The sequence below is a fragment of the Monodelphis domestica genome, chromosome 5 (assembly GCF_027887165.1).
Source record: "Monodelphis domestica isolate mMonDom1 chromosome 5, mMonDom1.pri, whole genome shotgun sequence".
NCBI classification, from domain to species: Eukaryota; Metazoa; Chordata; class Mammalia; order Didelphimorphia; family Didelphidae; genus Monodelphis; species Monodelphis domestica.
In genome coordinates this window covers 292047448-292063765 of record NC_077231.1, presented here as the reverse complement: position 1 = coordinate 292063765, position 16318 = coordinate 292047448, and the positions used below count along the sequence as shown (strand labels likewise).

The 16318-nt window shown below is 38.5% G+C and overlaps 1 protein-coding gene across 1 annotated transcript in view; it reads right to left on the bottom strand.

Annotated features, from left to right (window-relative positions):
* KCNH8 (potassium voltage-gated channel subfamily H member 8) overlaps window positions 1-11528 on the bottom strand; it is a 406798-nt gene extending 395270 nt beyond the window's left edge. The window contains exon 1 of the mRNA XM_001369648.3: window positions 10993-11528. Coding sequence (XP_001369685.1) covers window positions 10993-11068 — 76 coding nt within the window. The 5' untranslated portion in view covers window positions 11069-11528. The remainder of the gene's footprint in view (window positions 1-10992) is intronic.
* Between the last annotated feature and the right edge of the window lie 4790 nt (window positions 11529-16318).

The window sequence follows — 16318 nt, the reverse complement described above, 5'->3', positions numbered from 1 at the left end:
TTTTTGTTGAGAAAGTTCTCAAGTCAGCAATATCTCCAAAGAAAATGTGTGTTGTTTTTTTCTCCTGAAGAATGGCCAGGAGATTTTCTGGGATATGCAAGGCTGCTTGGCACAGTAAATTTTTAAAGTGGTTCAAGATAGTATTAAAAGTCTATTTAAAAAGTAACTCAACCACTTAGAGCATAATATGTCAAACCACAACAATAGAAAAACTCAGACACTGACATAAGAATTCCATTTGGAATAACAGGGGTTATTAGCCTGATTTCTCTGGTCTCTATTTTCATTTTTAAAAGTTCAAGTTTAATAAAGAATACATGCTTTAAAAAGTCAAAGTAGGATTTTAAAATGCCCACATATATCTCTACATACTGTTATAAGGAAAAGATGAATTCTCATCTTTTCCTTAGAACAATACCTATATATGTATATGTATCAATATATTATTTTTGCCCATCTCAAATTCACCTATATAAATGCATATGTGCATATATGTGGGCATATCCTTGAGGCACAATCTCAAGTAATGTAGCTATAAAAATGGGTATCACATTATAGTGGATAAAGATAGATTGTATTGGCTTCTGAATCAATAATATATTATTCAAGCACACGGGAAAACTAGATATTTACAAAATAACTGCTAGGAGAGATAAAATAGTTTAATGGTTAGAGTACTGTTGGTCTTAGGTTCAAGTCTCACTTCTAATAGAGAAGAGTAATGTGAGTGTGGACAGGCATATCACTTAACTTCTTATTACTCCAGGCAGATTTCTAATTCCATAAGGTGTCAACAACTTGCCTGTAAGAATCTGCAGGAGTGAGTTTCCTCACAAAGATTTCTCTATGTTGATGAAATCACTAGGTTTCCACAAAGGGAGAAAACAAATCCATTATTTGGCTCATCCCACCAGTTGTTGATTGATCAACAGCTGACCATTGCTGACTATATTGAGACCAAGGTCTAGAACAACATCAATTCATATTCTTGAAAAACAAAACAAACAAGCAAAAACCAACCCTATCTTCTACCTTAGAATCATTATTGTATATTTGTTCCAAGGCCAAAAAGAGGTAAGGGGTAGACAATAGGGGTTAAGTGACTTGCCCAGGGTTAGGAGATCACATTTGAACCCAGGACTTCTTATCTCTCGGCCTGGATCTCAATCCAGCTGCCCCCAATTTATATTTTTTATCAGAGTGGACTTTATGTTAGAATACAGGAGTGACCAACTACGAAAAAGAGAACTTGGCATATTGGTTGCATCTGACTAGCTCTAAGAAAAATGATCATTTCCTAAATAAAAGAAGAGTTTATGTTGATATCTTCATATTTAATAAGTTACCAGTTAGTGGATAAATCATCTTTAGAAGAGATGGTAAGAGGAACAATAGACCTAGCATTTAACGTTGAATGTTTTTCTCCTTCACACATTGAATCACAAAAAAATACTTCTGAAAAATCCTAAGGAGGCAGGCAGTGGTCTCTAGTCCAATCCAATAAATATGTATTAAGTGCCTATTACATGCTAAATTTTGAATTAAGTTCTGAGGATACAATTAATAAAAGAAATATAGTCCCAGCCTTCAAAGAGTTTACAATCTAAAAGGGAAGACAACACATAACAAGAGGCAGGAAAGTAAGGAAGAGAGAGGGGGTAAGGAACCCCAAGGGTAACTGCTGCAGGAGCTTCTTATTCTATGGAGTGGAAACCAGCCAGAGCAGCAAAAGTAAATGGAATGATCTGAGGGTCCAGTTTCTACCCTTTATAAAGGAAAGCATGGAGAAAAATTTGGGGGTCTACCTCCAGTTCTGCATCCAGAATGAAGAGATTGAGGGAGGTGAAGAGTAATGTGACCATGGAGAGTTTAAATTAGCAGCATGGTGATGAGTTTGGAAATGAGTTTATCCTGGGATAGGTCATCTGCCATCTTGTTCTGTGGAGTTGAATGCAAAGTGGAGACTCAATGAGCATGAACTTGGAGTTCCTCTCATCTAAAGCTGTCTGTTACTCAGAGATTTAGGATAATTTGATGAAGTCCAGTTTAGGAAGGCTTCGGGTCTTAGGTGACTGAAGGTCTGATCTGACTGCCTTGGTCTTACTTTAAGGACCACCTTTTCAATCTGCCTTGACAAGTTCAATCATCTTCTAGGTAATCACTAAACCTCTCATTGACTCAGTTTCCTCATCTGTAAAATGGGGATGGCAATAACACCTAACTCCTATAGTTGTTCTAATGATAAAAGAAGAGAATATTTATCTAGTATTCCATGTATTTAAAAGTGCTATATAAATACTAGCTATTATTTTCATTTTTAATTAATAAATGTTTCCTTCTATTCAGCATAAATTTATCTCACCTTAAATTTATCAGATTATGATCTAGAGTTATAAAGAGCTCATAGAGAGTCCATCATGTCAATTTATAGATGAGGAATTTATAGATGAGGCTAAGAAGTTAGGGGACTTATCTATATAAGTAGTAAAAGAGGTGTTATTGGAGACAGGCCTTCTGACAATAAATATAGTGCTCTTAAAATGATACAGTGCCATTTTCAACTGGGCATAGAAACTCTGTATTGTAATTTCATCATAGCTTTGGAGAGCCCTCAAGGAACCAGCTTGCTCACAATGACATTTTGTATGTATATATCTGTGTATGTTATATTATCTCTAAAGGAAAAGTTTGTGTGTCTCGGTATGGACTCCATTTTAAAAGGATTTCCTCCATTATCAATGAACTCTAAAGGGCCAGGGCTCCATTTAAAATCATTTCTCTACCAGCTCTGTTATATTTGTTTAAGCAGCATACTCTACTTATTGAGTACTCAATTCTGCATAAGTTATACCACCCTGGAATTAACCTTCAACATCCACTTCTGGCCATACAAATCTGAACAAGGGCACAGGAGCTTTTCTTTTGGTTGTTCAAGGCATCCCCAATAATATTTCCCTTGGAGAAAAATAAGACAACCTAAAGTGAAAATCTTTTTGACAAAAATGATCAAAAATAACAATAATCACTACCACTGTCATTATAGCAACAAACTCTAATCTAAGGCTCCTACTTCTGCCTCCTGGAAACCAGCAGAACATAATCCATCTCTTTAAGACAAACTAGCATTTCTAATTTTTAAAATACTTATTGCCATCACTTGTTAACCAAAGCATCACTTTTTAAAGATAATCCTCTTTATTTCCTTCAAATAGGGGGAAGAGAGGAAAGGAATAAGCATTTATGAAATCCCTATTATGTGCTAGGCACTACACTACTAAGAATGTTACATGTATTATCTCATTTGATCATCAAAACAGTCCTGCAAGCTAGCTGCTGTTATTGTCCTCATTTTACAGTTGATAAAACTGAGGCAAAAAGAGGTTAATTGACTTTCTTAGTGTTATACAGCTAGTAAATATCCAAGACTGGATTTAAACTCAGGAATTCCCGACTTTGGGTGAGTTCTTTACAAACTATGCCACCTGGCTGCAAGTCATTTTATATTATTGCATATAATATAAATCACCATTATGGTTATTCAGTAGCACAGTAAAATTGAAAGAACCCTTGATGAGAGGCTGAGGGCTGAGTTTGAATCCCATCATCATTACTCATGACCTGTTTGACCTTGGGAAAATAACTTATTTTCTCTTTGCTCTGCTTTCTTTATCTCGAACATGAAGGGACTAGAAATGTTCAGGCATACTTAAATGATTTTGTGTGTCAAAGACCCTTCAATAGGGTGATGAAACCAAGGGACCCCTTCTCAGAATGCTGTTTTTAAATGCATAAAAATTACAATTATAAAGGAAATTCATTATATAGATTGCAGTTGTCATTTGTTAAAAGTCTGTTTTGCTAAATTAAGAAGAGAACATTTTGTCACTAGATTATTCTAAGGCTCCCTCCAGGTTAAAATACGTAACCTTTTTTCCTGCTCCTTTGGAAGCTCAGTAATAGTTTGGGTATTCTCCACTAAGAGAGATAACAAGCCCTTAGGAGATGATAATCATGATTTGTTACAGCTGAAAAAAATAGCACCAGTATGCAACTCTGTTTGATTGAGCTTCTCTAATCTAGTCAGGTTCTTCAGATGAAAAACACATTGTCCATTTTAGTCTAGGATTTCACTTGAAAAGATTCTAGACAGCTCTTTTGTAGTAGCAAATAACTGAGAAGTGAGGGGATGTCATCAATTGGAGAATCGCTGAACAAGTTTTGGTATGTGGTCTTAACAGAAAAATATTGTGCCATAAGAAATGATGAAAAGAATAAATTCATAAAAATCTGGATAGATTTGTATGAATTGATGCAAAATGAAGTGAGCAGAACTAGGACAACAGTGTATACAATAACAGAACTATTGTACAACGATCAACTGTGAAAGACTAAATTATTATAAACCAAACTGATGATTAAAAAAATGCTATCTTTAATCAGAGAAGTTGTCAGAATCTGATTATAGATCAAAGCATGCTATCTTTCACTTTATTTCCTTTATGAGTTTTATCCTGTTTGTGAAATATTTGTCTTCTGTCATGGCATAAGGAATATGGAAATATGTGTTGCATGAAAGCACTGCTATTAAGCTATAAAAAACTATCTCCTGCCTCAGGGCACAGGAGGGGCAGAGATGAAGTGAGAGAGGGAGGGAATCTGAATAAACATATTAGAAAACAATTGTCAAAAATTGTTTTTACATGTTATTGAAAAAATTAAAAAGTTAAAAAAGGAAGGATGCTAGACTTAAAATATAAGAATAATAGAAGGAACCAAAGAGATTATCTAGTTCAACTCCACACAAGAGATCAAAGACATTAAATGGTTACTCATGGATCTAGGTCTAAAATATTATTTTTTACTTCAATTCCAGTAGTTGCTCTGCTCTTTTTTTTTTTAAAGTTTTATTGGGTTTAGGACATCTTTTCTTTAAATTCTTACATTAGCTAGGTCCAAAAATCTGTCTTGTTTTTTTCCCCCTTATGCCCCTCCCTTGTACCCAAGAAGGCAGGTAATAAAATATAAATTGTACATATATTGTCATACAATACATATTTCTCTGTTTGTCATGTTGTGAAACAAGGTACATACTAGAGAAAAATTCATGGAAGAAAAAAGGTGAAGAATCTATATTCAGATTCCAGCTGTTCTTTCTATGACGGCAGATATCTTTTTCTCATTATGAGTCCCTTAGAGTTGTCCTGGATTCTTGTCTTGTTGATAATAGTTAAGTCTTTCACAGTTGATCATCATACATTATTGCTGCTACTGTGTTTTCCTGGTTCTGCTCACTTCATGTTATATCATTTCATGTAAATCTTTCCAGGTTTTCAGTTCTTTGCCACCACAAAAAGAGCTGTTGCTCTGCTCTTTTATCAAACATTGGTGGAAAGCCATCTAAGCTTAGAGAGGAAACAAACAAGTCAATTTGGAATATGCAGAAGATTTTGTTTTTGTAAAGCTCCATTTCATTAATACATGTCATATATAGAAAGATAGATGGTCTTAAGTTCAAGGCACACAAGGCACACATTCAAAGAAACTCTTTGGTACTAATTCATGAATGTTAGTCAAGGGTTTTGATAGCATTCTTGAAACAGTAAACCAGCATACATTTCTTTGGGTCCTCATTCTTCTTCATTCTCCCTTCTAATAATAAAGTAAGAGCTAACATTTATAAAGCACTGACAATGTCTCATGCCCTGGGGATAAGTCCTCCTAGCTCTGTGCTGTAAGTGACACATATCAGTGAGAATAAAAAATTTAAAAAGAAACCAATAAAGCCATGACCACCCTAAGGAAAGGATGCAAAATTGGAAACCTGGGCATACTTTTTTACAATCTATATAGGCATAAGCAATCCATATGCAAATCATATGAAAATATGTATAATCTTCCTAAATTTGGAAATGCGCATACTCAGATGTGATGTTCTCTTGGCAATAATGCCTAGGCTATAATCTCCTTCTATAGGATATTCTTATCATTAACTTCTTTAGGAAAGAAATAATCTGATCAAATTATAATATATCTAGAGAATTATAGGGTAGCAATTTTTATTTTGTATATATGTACACATACCTTCTTCATACATACATATGAGGGGCAGCATGATATATTTGATAGAGAACTAGACTGAAAAGAAGTACATAGGCCTGGTTCAAATCTCTCTTCTGACCCATTACTAGAATGTAATTCTTGGGAAATCCCTTAACTTATAAATACTTTGAACAACTTTCTAAAACTATGAGTTGAAGAACTGCTATAATTTTACATTGGTAAATGGTATAAATCCACCAGGAGTTCATGGCATGAGTTATTGGTAGATACATTTCCCCTTCATAGCCCACAAGCTTCATATATAGGAAAGATAGTGAGTACTTTTAGCTTTCATAATATTACCATTAAATATCAGCCAAAAGAGCATCCAATTTAAAAAGACATTACATATGAATGGTTAGTGTTGTTTAGTTGTTTCACTTGTGTCTGACTCTTCATGATCCCATTTGGGGTTTCCTTGGTAAAGATACTGGAGTGGTTTGTCATTTGCTTCTCCAGCTCATTCTACAAATGAGGAAACTGAGGCAAACACACTTAAGTAATTGATCAAGGTCATTAATCTAGTAAGTGTCTATGGCTAGATTTGAACTCAACAGAATGAGTCTTCCTGACTTCAGGCTTGGTACTCTATCCACTGTGGCATGTATCTATTCCTAAATATTAGTTAGTTTTCACTATAGTTTCTCTAAAGAGAATTAGATTTTCTGTGACCTCTTCTGAACTGTTTTTACTTGTTAGAGTTGATTTTCCTTTCCATAAAAAATATACTAAAAAATTTGTTAATCAATTCTAACAAAAAAGAATTACTTCTTGAAGTTTTAACAGATATGGGAAACAAAAACATCACATTATTAAACAACTAAAGACCAAGATTATGAGACATCATATTATCTATTTAGTTCATTTTGTCTTACAACAAATATAATAAATCCTATGGTGTTGACTACCTGATATATATTATTTGATTAAATATTTCCCATTTTATTTAATAAATGAAATAGTTATCCTTCATTATTTTATTATGATTATTTTTTTTGATTTTAGGGCAATTTAAAAAGTTTATTACTATATCACAAGAACTAACTGTACAGATTCAATGTTGGTTAAGGTTGGTAGTATGCTTTGATCAGATACCTGTTTTCTTAAACAAATGACAGTTTTCTAAGTTTTATTCTTCATTAAAATGACTAACTGCAAAAAAGGCAAATGATAGTATTTTTTCTGATAAAGTGGAAAATATGCTAATATGTATGATAGCATAAGAATGTCATTTTTTTTATTACAGGCTCTTTTTCTAGGAGATGGAGTTGGGAGAGAATGTAGAGAAGTTTTGCCTACAACAATTACAAATGAATAGAAAAATTCAAAGCATTTTCCATGCTAAGTCCAAGCAGAAAGGGAAAAATAAGGAATATAAGAACAGTTTTCGAGTAAGAAGGACAAGAACTAGGAATAATTTTCAGGTGCTGTAGTTATGTATATTTAGCAACTAAATTTTTTCAGTATTGAAAAAGTTATCACCCCTAGTGAATACAACATTCATCTGAGGAGGCTAATATGTCTGTGGTCCTGATTACAGCAGTGTTTGTGGATGAATCCCTATTTGTGGTGATATTTCCTAATTCTCATCTTATTTAGAGCATTAAAGATAGTAATGTAAGAAAACAAGACTTACTGAGGGAATTTTTTTAGCTCTAAACAATGAGAAACTAAGTCATTCTTAAAGTAGACTATCTGGGTTACTCCTTTGTTTTTAAAATTTTTTAAATTTATTATTTATCGTCAAAAGTCAAGCTTCCAAATCCCACTGAAAACAAGTTTCACCACTATTATAAAACTATTTAAGTGTGTTTGGCTTATTCTCTAAAAAAAAAAACTCTTATTTTCTATCTTAGAATAGATACCAAATATCTGCTCCAAGGTAAAAGAACAGTAAGGGCTAGGAAATTGGGGTTAAGTGACTTGCTGAGGGTCATGCAACTAGGAAGTGAAATGTCTGAGAAAAGATTGGAACTCAGGACCTCTCATCTCCAGGCCTGCCTCCCTATCCACTGAGTCACCTAGCTTCCCCTTGTTTGTATTATTTTTAATACTCATATTTTGAGATATCTTCCATTTGAGAAGTTGACTAGATAAGATATTTATGACTAAGATCTGGATAAGACTAAGATATTTATGTTTTTAAAATTGGGAGTAGGTATAGTGGAGGAGGAGAAAAAATAATGAGAATTACCATCTCTTCCTGAGAGAAAGCCTTCTTGCCTCAAGAATATCAATAGCATATCTTTTTGATTATGCTGTTATCATGAGACCCAACTATAGGAAAATGTATTCTTATAGGATTAAATCATTACAAACCCTATCATTAGCAATAGAGCACTCCAAATTTATCCCCTGAATAAGTAGATCTCTGGGGTGTTCTTGAGAGGATTCATCACATGGTGTACTCCTTTCAACTTTAAGCTGCAGGCTAGGAAATTATATGCACACATCATTTTCTAATTATATTTGTATCAATAATAACTTTCTGAATCAACTGCAAAAGTTTTATGATTTTAAATTTATATGCATTGTCAAAAACAATGCCATTATTTTGTGAAACTTTGATGAAATTCCAAGATAGCAACTGCTCTAATGCAGTGATATATATATATATATATATGTAAGTATGTATATATATAATATATATAAATATATATATAATCCTTACACTTGAGCCTTATTTTGAAGTAGTAGGGTATGGGACAAGGGAAGCTAGTTAGCTCAGTGGATTGAGAGTCAAATGGGAGTTCCTGGATTCAAATCTGGCCTCAGAAACTTCCTAGCTCTGTGACCCTATACATGTCTAACTCTCATTGCCTATCCCTTACCATACTTCTACTTTGGACCATTACATTAATTCTAAGACATGAGATAAAGATTTTTTTAAAGTAATGTGGTACCATGGAAAAGAGGACTAGATTGGGACTATGAGATCATCATTTCAATTTAACTTCTTACTATTTGTGTGACCTTGGACATGTTAATTAATTTCTTCTGAGGTTGAGTTTCTTCATATGTAAAATGAAAATGTTGCATTGAATGACCTTTAAGATCCCTTGCAACTTTCAATCTATCACCTTAAACACCTAAATAGAGGGAGTATAGCATAATAGATAGAGAGAGCTGGCCTCATAATCAGGATTCATCTTAGCTATGTGACTCTGGAAGTCTCTGCACTTCTCCATGCTCTAGGTAGGCTTGGAAGACATTATACAGAAGGCGCTGAATTGTATTGGTAGAAGTTCCTCACTGAGTGCTCCCTACACTAATGAAATCATAGGTCTAGTTAAAAGAAACAGGATGGACACATAATTCAATTGAATTTTACTACTATTAGTTAAATGTTTTTAGAACATATGAAGAGCAGTAAAATGTCAAAGGTAACACAATATAAAACACTAAATAAGAATGTAATCCTATAATTATGATGATTAACATAAAACCAAAAAAAGATTTTTAAAAATCAAAATGAACACCATGTTCCCCCTTTTATCTGAACTTTCCCATCCACTTTTTAAAAAGAAAGTCCAGGAGTTTATTCCTTTTATACAGTCATAGATCTAAACTTCAGCAGTAGATACAGTACACAATTAACCTTCCTTATAAACCTACTCCAAGGAACATGATGTCCAAACTAAAGGGTAATAATACTCAACCATTGAGAAAGCTACTGATAGATAATTCTCTGCCAGTCTTAGAGAGGGGAGGGAGAAAGGGACAAGCAGAATAAGGTATTAATATAAATGGAAGAAATTCGGGTTGGAAGGTTGAGGGAAGAGGCACAGAGGTGTAATTGGACTGTGCTGAGGGATGAATATGCTATAGGGACTGACAAAAATCTCCACTGATAGCTTTGAAAATAAGGAGCCTGGGGAAAAAGAAAAAAAAAAGAAAGAAAGAAAAAGAACTGGGATCTGGCCATGGTACTGAATAAGACCTCTCAGCTTAGAGTCTTAGTCAACAAGTACTGGAGAAATATACCTAAACAAAACCAAACAGTCATCATTTGAAGTAAAACTTCAGCTACCTATCTCTCCAAATGCCTTAAGGTGTTTCTCATAATCAAAACTTCCTAAAACCACCATTTAGGTTTATAATCTACAATCCCTCCGAGGCTGTCCTTGAGGTCAAGACAAATTTCACTCAACCTGGCAATGCAAGAACTGGCACTGAGATTCTGACAAACAATACAAAACCTTTTCCTGTTTTCACATACACTTGTCAAAAAGGATTCCTTCTCTCCTGTAGGCACAGATGCGCAGTTTTACAGTACAGCAAAGAATTCATTTTATCTCACTGATAGGGTAGAAAAGGCTATGCATAAAGATCCCGTGTGTGTGTGTGTGTGTGTGTGTGTGTGTGTGTGTGTGTGAGAGAGAGAGAGAGAGAGAGAGAGAGAGAGAGAGAGAGAGAGAGAGAGAGAGAGAGAGAGAGAGAGAGAGAGAGAGAGAGAGAGCGCACGCGTGCCAGTTGGGGGGGAAATGTAGGGGGGCGGCTATAACCAGTGTAACCCTCCTACTGTTGGGCAATGGATGACGATTAAATAGCTTGGACAATTACTCTCACTTCTTCATTCCACAAAACTACAAGGGAAACTCCAGTCCGATACCAAAATAGTTTCCTCAATCAATCTCGGGGGAGGTAAGTCTTTCCCGAGGTTGGTTTCAAACCCAAGAACTGAAGAGAATGGCAAAAAAATAAAACCACCCGAAAGTCCAAACACCACATCATGCAGTTAAGTTAAACCTCAGTGCAAAGGCAGCTCACCCCAGAAAGGAGAGAAAACCACAGAGGTGAAGGAAAAACGAGAAGGAGAAAGTCACCAATGTAATGGGGTTGTAGTCTTTAAAAAAGAATATATAATCCAACGTATCCGACCCCGAGACTTACGTGTTCCGTCAAACCGAGTAGCTATGGTATCAAGGAAGGTGTTCTGGGGTGCCAGTAATCCCTTCATAACAGGCATCTTTCCAGCGTGGTGTGAAATTCTCCATCAAAGTTTGTCTGGAAGGGTGGTTAGGAAAGAAAGTGAAAAGAAGGGAGGAGGGAGAAGTAATCACGGGAGGGTTGGAAAGGGAGGGAGGTTAAAGTGGGAAATGAGGAGAAAAGCAGGAAAGACTGAGGGGCGGGCAAGGGAGTTCTTCTTAGCCACGGGTGCGGTGCTCTCACTTGACCCAGCCCTGGGAGCGCTCTCCACGCCCGCCCCGCACATCCAGGCTCAAACCCGCGCAGACTCCCTCCTCTTTCTCCTCCTATGCCAGCTGCCAGAGTTCTCCACCTTCCCTCCCGCTGCAGCTGTGCCCGCTAGGCGCCACCGCGCGGACAGCCCCCCGCCCACCCAGGACTGGCAGAGCGGGGCCAGAGGCGCCACGTCCTGCCTCCCCTAAGAGGTTGGAGTGGGGCTGCAGACAAACGAGGTTGGCGGCCCTGGCAGCTGGGCAAAGAGCTTCTGGCTGGAACCGCAAGAGCGGTTCCCCCCGCCCCCAGGAGCCAATGAACAAAGACCCCTTTGTTTCTGCTCAGTCCCTCTCCCTGGGAGCCTCGAGCCTCGTGGGTGTGGTGTTCTGGAAGGGGAGGAGACAGGTTGGCTCAGGTACCCCAGCCTCCCTTGGGCCACTCGCTACTTGAGTGTGGGCGGGTAAGCAGGGGGCCCAAGGCAATGGGATGCTCAGTGGACCTAACTCTCTTCCCCTCTTCCAGTAACCTGGCCTTGAAGATACACATCATCCAAAGACGAGCTTTGACAGACTTTGTCGTGAGACTACCACTCCCTGGAACACCTGAGCTGGAGAGTTCGGGAGTGTCCACAGTCAACACAGCTATTATGGCAGGGCTTTTGTTTGATTAAGTGCCAGAGTTTCCTTCACCCCTCCACCCCATGTGCTGGAGTTGGAGACCTCCTCCAAGTCTCCAAGTCCTCTTTAGTTTGGGGGCCAGCTCCAGGTGGAGACCTCCCTTTGCCCGGGGCTCCTAACCCTGGCAGGTACACACTCCAGGTGACGGAAGAGGAGGTCTTTAACAAAGGCAAGCCCAACTTCAGAGAGAGCTAGGCGCCCCCTTCCCGGTGGGGACTCCCTTCTCCTCGCCTCCTTCCGGGGAACCCCCGAGGGACTCAGCCAAGCCTGTGGGCGAGAGGAAAGGGGAGGCTTCCAGCTCTTCAGCGTGTGCCACGGGAGCGGACCAAGCGGAGCGACTGGACTTAGAAATGAAAACGAAGAGTAAAAAGAGGGGGCCTAATTAGAATGTAGAAGGGGAGAAATACACACACACACACACACACACACACACACACACACACACACACACACACAGCACATTGAGAGTTGGAAACCTGGCAGTCAGAGGAGAAACGAAAGCAAAGTTGCAGGTGCAACCAGGAAGGGAAAGTAAGGGCAGGTGGCGAGGACCAGGAGGGAAGGAGGGGCCCCTGACTTCTCCACTCCCTCTCACTGGCCCGCTCTTTGAAGCTTTAGTTGATCTGGAGGCTCGCTGCCCCTCCACCCAAAGGCCCTGGGCTTTGTCCCTTGGGGAGGGGGGCGGAGGCAGGGTTCCAGCTGCTCGGAGCAGTCCCAGGGGGGCGGAGGCAGGGCTGCTGCTGAGAGCTCTGAGCACTTTCCCTCCCAGTGATGTATTTCCTGTGGCCGAGGATTCCCTTTGTGTTGAAATTCAAGAAGATCCGGCCCCCGAGCTTCTGGCTCCCCTCTGTTGGTGAGAGGAAGGTGGGAGGGAGGGAGACCAAGGCAGCAAGGGGCGGGGCCAGGGGGAGCAGGGAATTCCAAACCACGTAGAAAGCACAGCAGCTGCAGCAGCGGCATTGATTGCCAGGGTCAGCCGCAGTGCACTGGGAGAGCGCGCGCAGCGCGCAGCCAACGCTGGGCAACCCCTCTGCTGCTGTCCAGATGCGGCCTCATTTTACAGAAACCGGATTAATCCGCCTAATGGTTCCTTGGCATGCGCTTTTACGAATGCTGAATCTAGCGGCGCGCGAGCAACACAGGGTTTCCCCTGGATTTCACTGCTTGGGCTATGGCCATAAAAGAATGGCGAGCTCCTTTTTAGTGCACCTCTATAGACCTGGGAAAAGTAGTGCTTCTCTCCAGGAAATCTCTCACTTATCTTCCCTTCCTCCCAGCTGCAGCAATCTTATCTCCAAATAGAGATGTGGTCAGACACACCGATCGGGTTCACATGAAGGTTACATGCTGTTTGATACCTGACCGTTAGTCCGTCCAAGCTAAAAGCATCCTTACTAGGAGGTAACACACCTGGGTTATTTCAGCCCTAGGGATCTTAGCCAGGGCATTCTGCAAAAGTTGCTGCCACATTTCTGGCAGAGAATGAATCTTAAAATAGGTATGTTTAAAACAACTGAGATTCAAATCCTTCCTTCCTTCCTTCCTTCCTTCCTTCCTTCCTTCCTTCCTTCCTTCCTTCCTTCCTTCCTTCCTTCCTTCCTTCCTTCCTTCCTTCCTTCCTTCCTTCCTTCCTTCCTTTCTTTCCTTCTTTCCTTCTCTCTCTCTCTCTCTCTCTCTCTCTCTCTCTCTCTCTCTCTCTCTCTCTCTCTCTCTCTCTCTCTTTCTTTCCTTCTTTCCTTCTTTCCTTCTTTCCTTCTTTCCTTCTTTCTTTCTTTCTTTCTTTCTTTCTTTCTTTCTTTCTTTCTTTCTTTCTTTCTTTCTTTCTTTCTTTCTTTCTTTCTTTCTTTCTTTCTTTCTTTCTTTCTTTCTTTCTTTCTTTCTTTCTTTCTTTCTTTCTTTCTTTCTTTCTTTCTTTCTTTCTTTCTTTCTTTCTCCCCCCCCTCCAGTGCTGTGGCCCTGAATGTTTTTTTTTTTTAAAGAGTCCAACTCCAGGTTTTATGTTAGAAAGTAACTAGGACCACAGTTGGAAGGGAATACCCAGGCAAGGAAACTGAGGGTCAGAGTGTTTCAGAGACCAGTCCAAAGTCAGAAGGGTAATAAGTTTAAGGGGTAGAATTTTGAACTCAGTGCTCTTGAGCCTGTCATATAAGCTCCAAGCTCTTTTTTTCCACTTTTTCTATGTCACTTAATTTCCATAATTTAAATTGGTCCAGAAGGATAGCTATACAATATACTCTGATGGAGAGTTCCCTATTTAAATGGCATCACAAGGGCAGTCCCTATCTTCTATCCCCTTGCAATAAAAAGTATACCAGTAAATATTTCAGGCACAGGAAGTTGGGAGAGGCAGAGAGGTGTCTTGTCTCTTTAATGCACTTTATGACAACTTAATCAACTGGTGTGTAGGAGTAGGGGAGCAATAAGTTATTCCAAACCAAAGACTTTTAAACTGTTGCTTCACAATTGAAAGGTTTTTCAGGAAAACTCTAGGACAATCCATATTTGCATCAGTAGTCCCCACAACAACATGGAAGACAAGGAATTATTGAGCCCCCGAGGATCTCCTGTGATGAGAAACTGCTTCCTGAGTCAACCTATTTGCCCTTCCAACAGTTCAATTATTATAAAAGAATTCTTTTTGGAGAACTAAAATCAATTTCTCTGCATCTTCCTTTGGTTGTTCCTGGTTCTTCTGCCCTCTAGTGCCAGGCAAGTCTCATCCTTCTTTTCACATGACAAATCTTCAAATACTTGGAATTGTCTGGTACCCAGACCTAAAAAACAAAACAAAACAAACAAACCCTACAGGCTGTAAGGGGTACAATTAGGGTTGTTGATTGAATATATTATACTAGTGGTTGCCATGGATTAAAATTCAATACCAATAAGGTACTCATCAGATTAGGATTTTTATGATGGTTTAATTACAATAATGGGAAGAAATTAAGGAGAAGAGAGAGAAGGAAAGTAATTGGACTGCTCTGGCAAGCCAGATAGCAGAGGCCTAGGCTAAGGGGCCTTCTCAATCTAGCTTGGCTTCCAGCCATGAAGCCTCCTCCGAGATGAGGGGCCTCCTAGGAGGATAGTGCTTTAGGAGGTAAAGGAAAAGAGGTATTAACCTAAACCACTCATCAAGCACACTAAGAATGCCACCAGGAGCTCCCAACACTGAAAGACCCCAACGTCTCCAGGAGGGAGAGTGAGAGTGAGAGCTCAGAGAGGGCAAGTGATGTGAAATATATAGACTGTTCTTTATATCACTTCCTGTATTTCACATGTACCAATGGTAGCTTAAGTTTGACTTAGGACAACCCAAGAGCTCTGTCAGTTGTTCCTGATTTGTCAGGTGCTAGCATATGTCTGTCATAGGCCATCCTTCTCAACACTTAATCCTTAAGTAGGGGTGTAGACATTCCTGGTTGCTAGAATTTGAAGACTAAGGAAAATGGAGAAAATCTAAAATTCACAAGGCTAAATAGTTACAATGCAAGCTTCTGAGGAATAGTTTCTAACCTCCTCAGAAGCCATGTGACTAATCTCTGGCTGCATTCAGCTTGTCAATATTTTACCTAAAAGATGGCACTCAGATAATTTGTTTTTTTAGACATTATTAGTCATTTTGTTAAATATTTCTTAAGTACATTTAAAATTTTATTATTTTTTGTTATATTAAAGTACCTAGGTATCTCCCTTCATCACCTCCCTAAATTAGAGAAGGCATCATTTGACAAGCATCTCTATATCTATATACATCTATATAAGCTATGTCATGCATGTTGTTTTATACATTTATTTTTTTAATTCCAGATTACATGCTTAATCTTCAATAATCCTTTTTTTTTTTACTGTGATTAATGCTCTCTCCCTCACTCTGATCATTCACTATTCCCGAAGATGGCAGGTAATATGATATAGGTTGTAAACATGTAAACATACAATACATATTCCCAGATTTATCATATTGTGAAAAAAGACATATAATTTGCATTAGAGAAAAATACATGGAGGAAATAATATGAAAAATGACATGCTTCAATCTGCATTCAGGCCTCATCATTTTCTTCTATAGCAATGGATAGCCTTCTTCATCATGAGTCCTTTGGAGTTGTCCTGAATCTTTGCCTTGCTAATAATTAGTTGTTATTCACAGTTGATCACCATGCCATATTGAACATGTTTCCATTTGTTAGTTCTTAATTTTGGGGTGGACATTTGCAGATATCCTTCAAATGATGCTTCTGTGGCTGTATATAATGTTCTCTTGGTTCTGCTTGTTTCACTCTTCATAATTTTATGTAGCTCTATCTTAAAAAAATCAACCTGCTACCCATTTCTTACTGCACACTAGTTATGTTTTAATG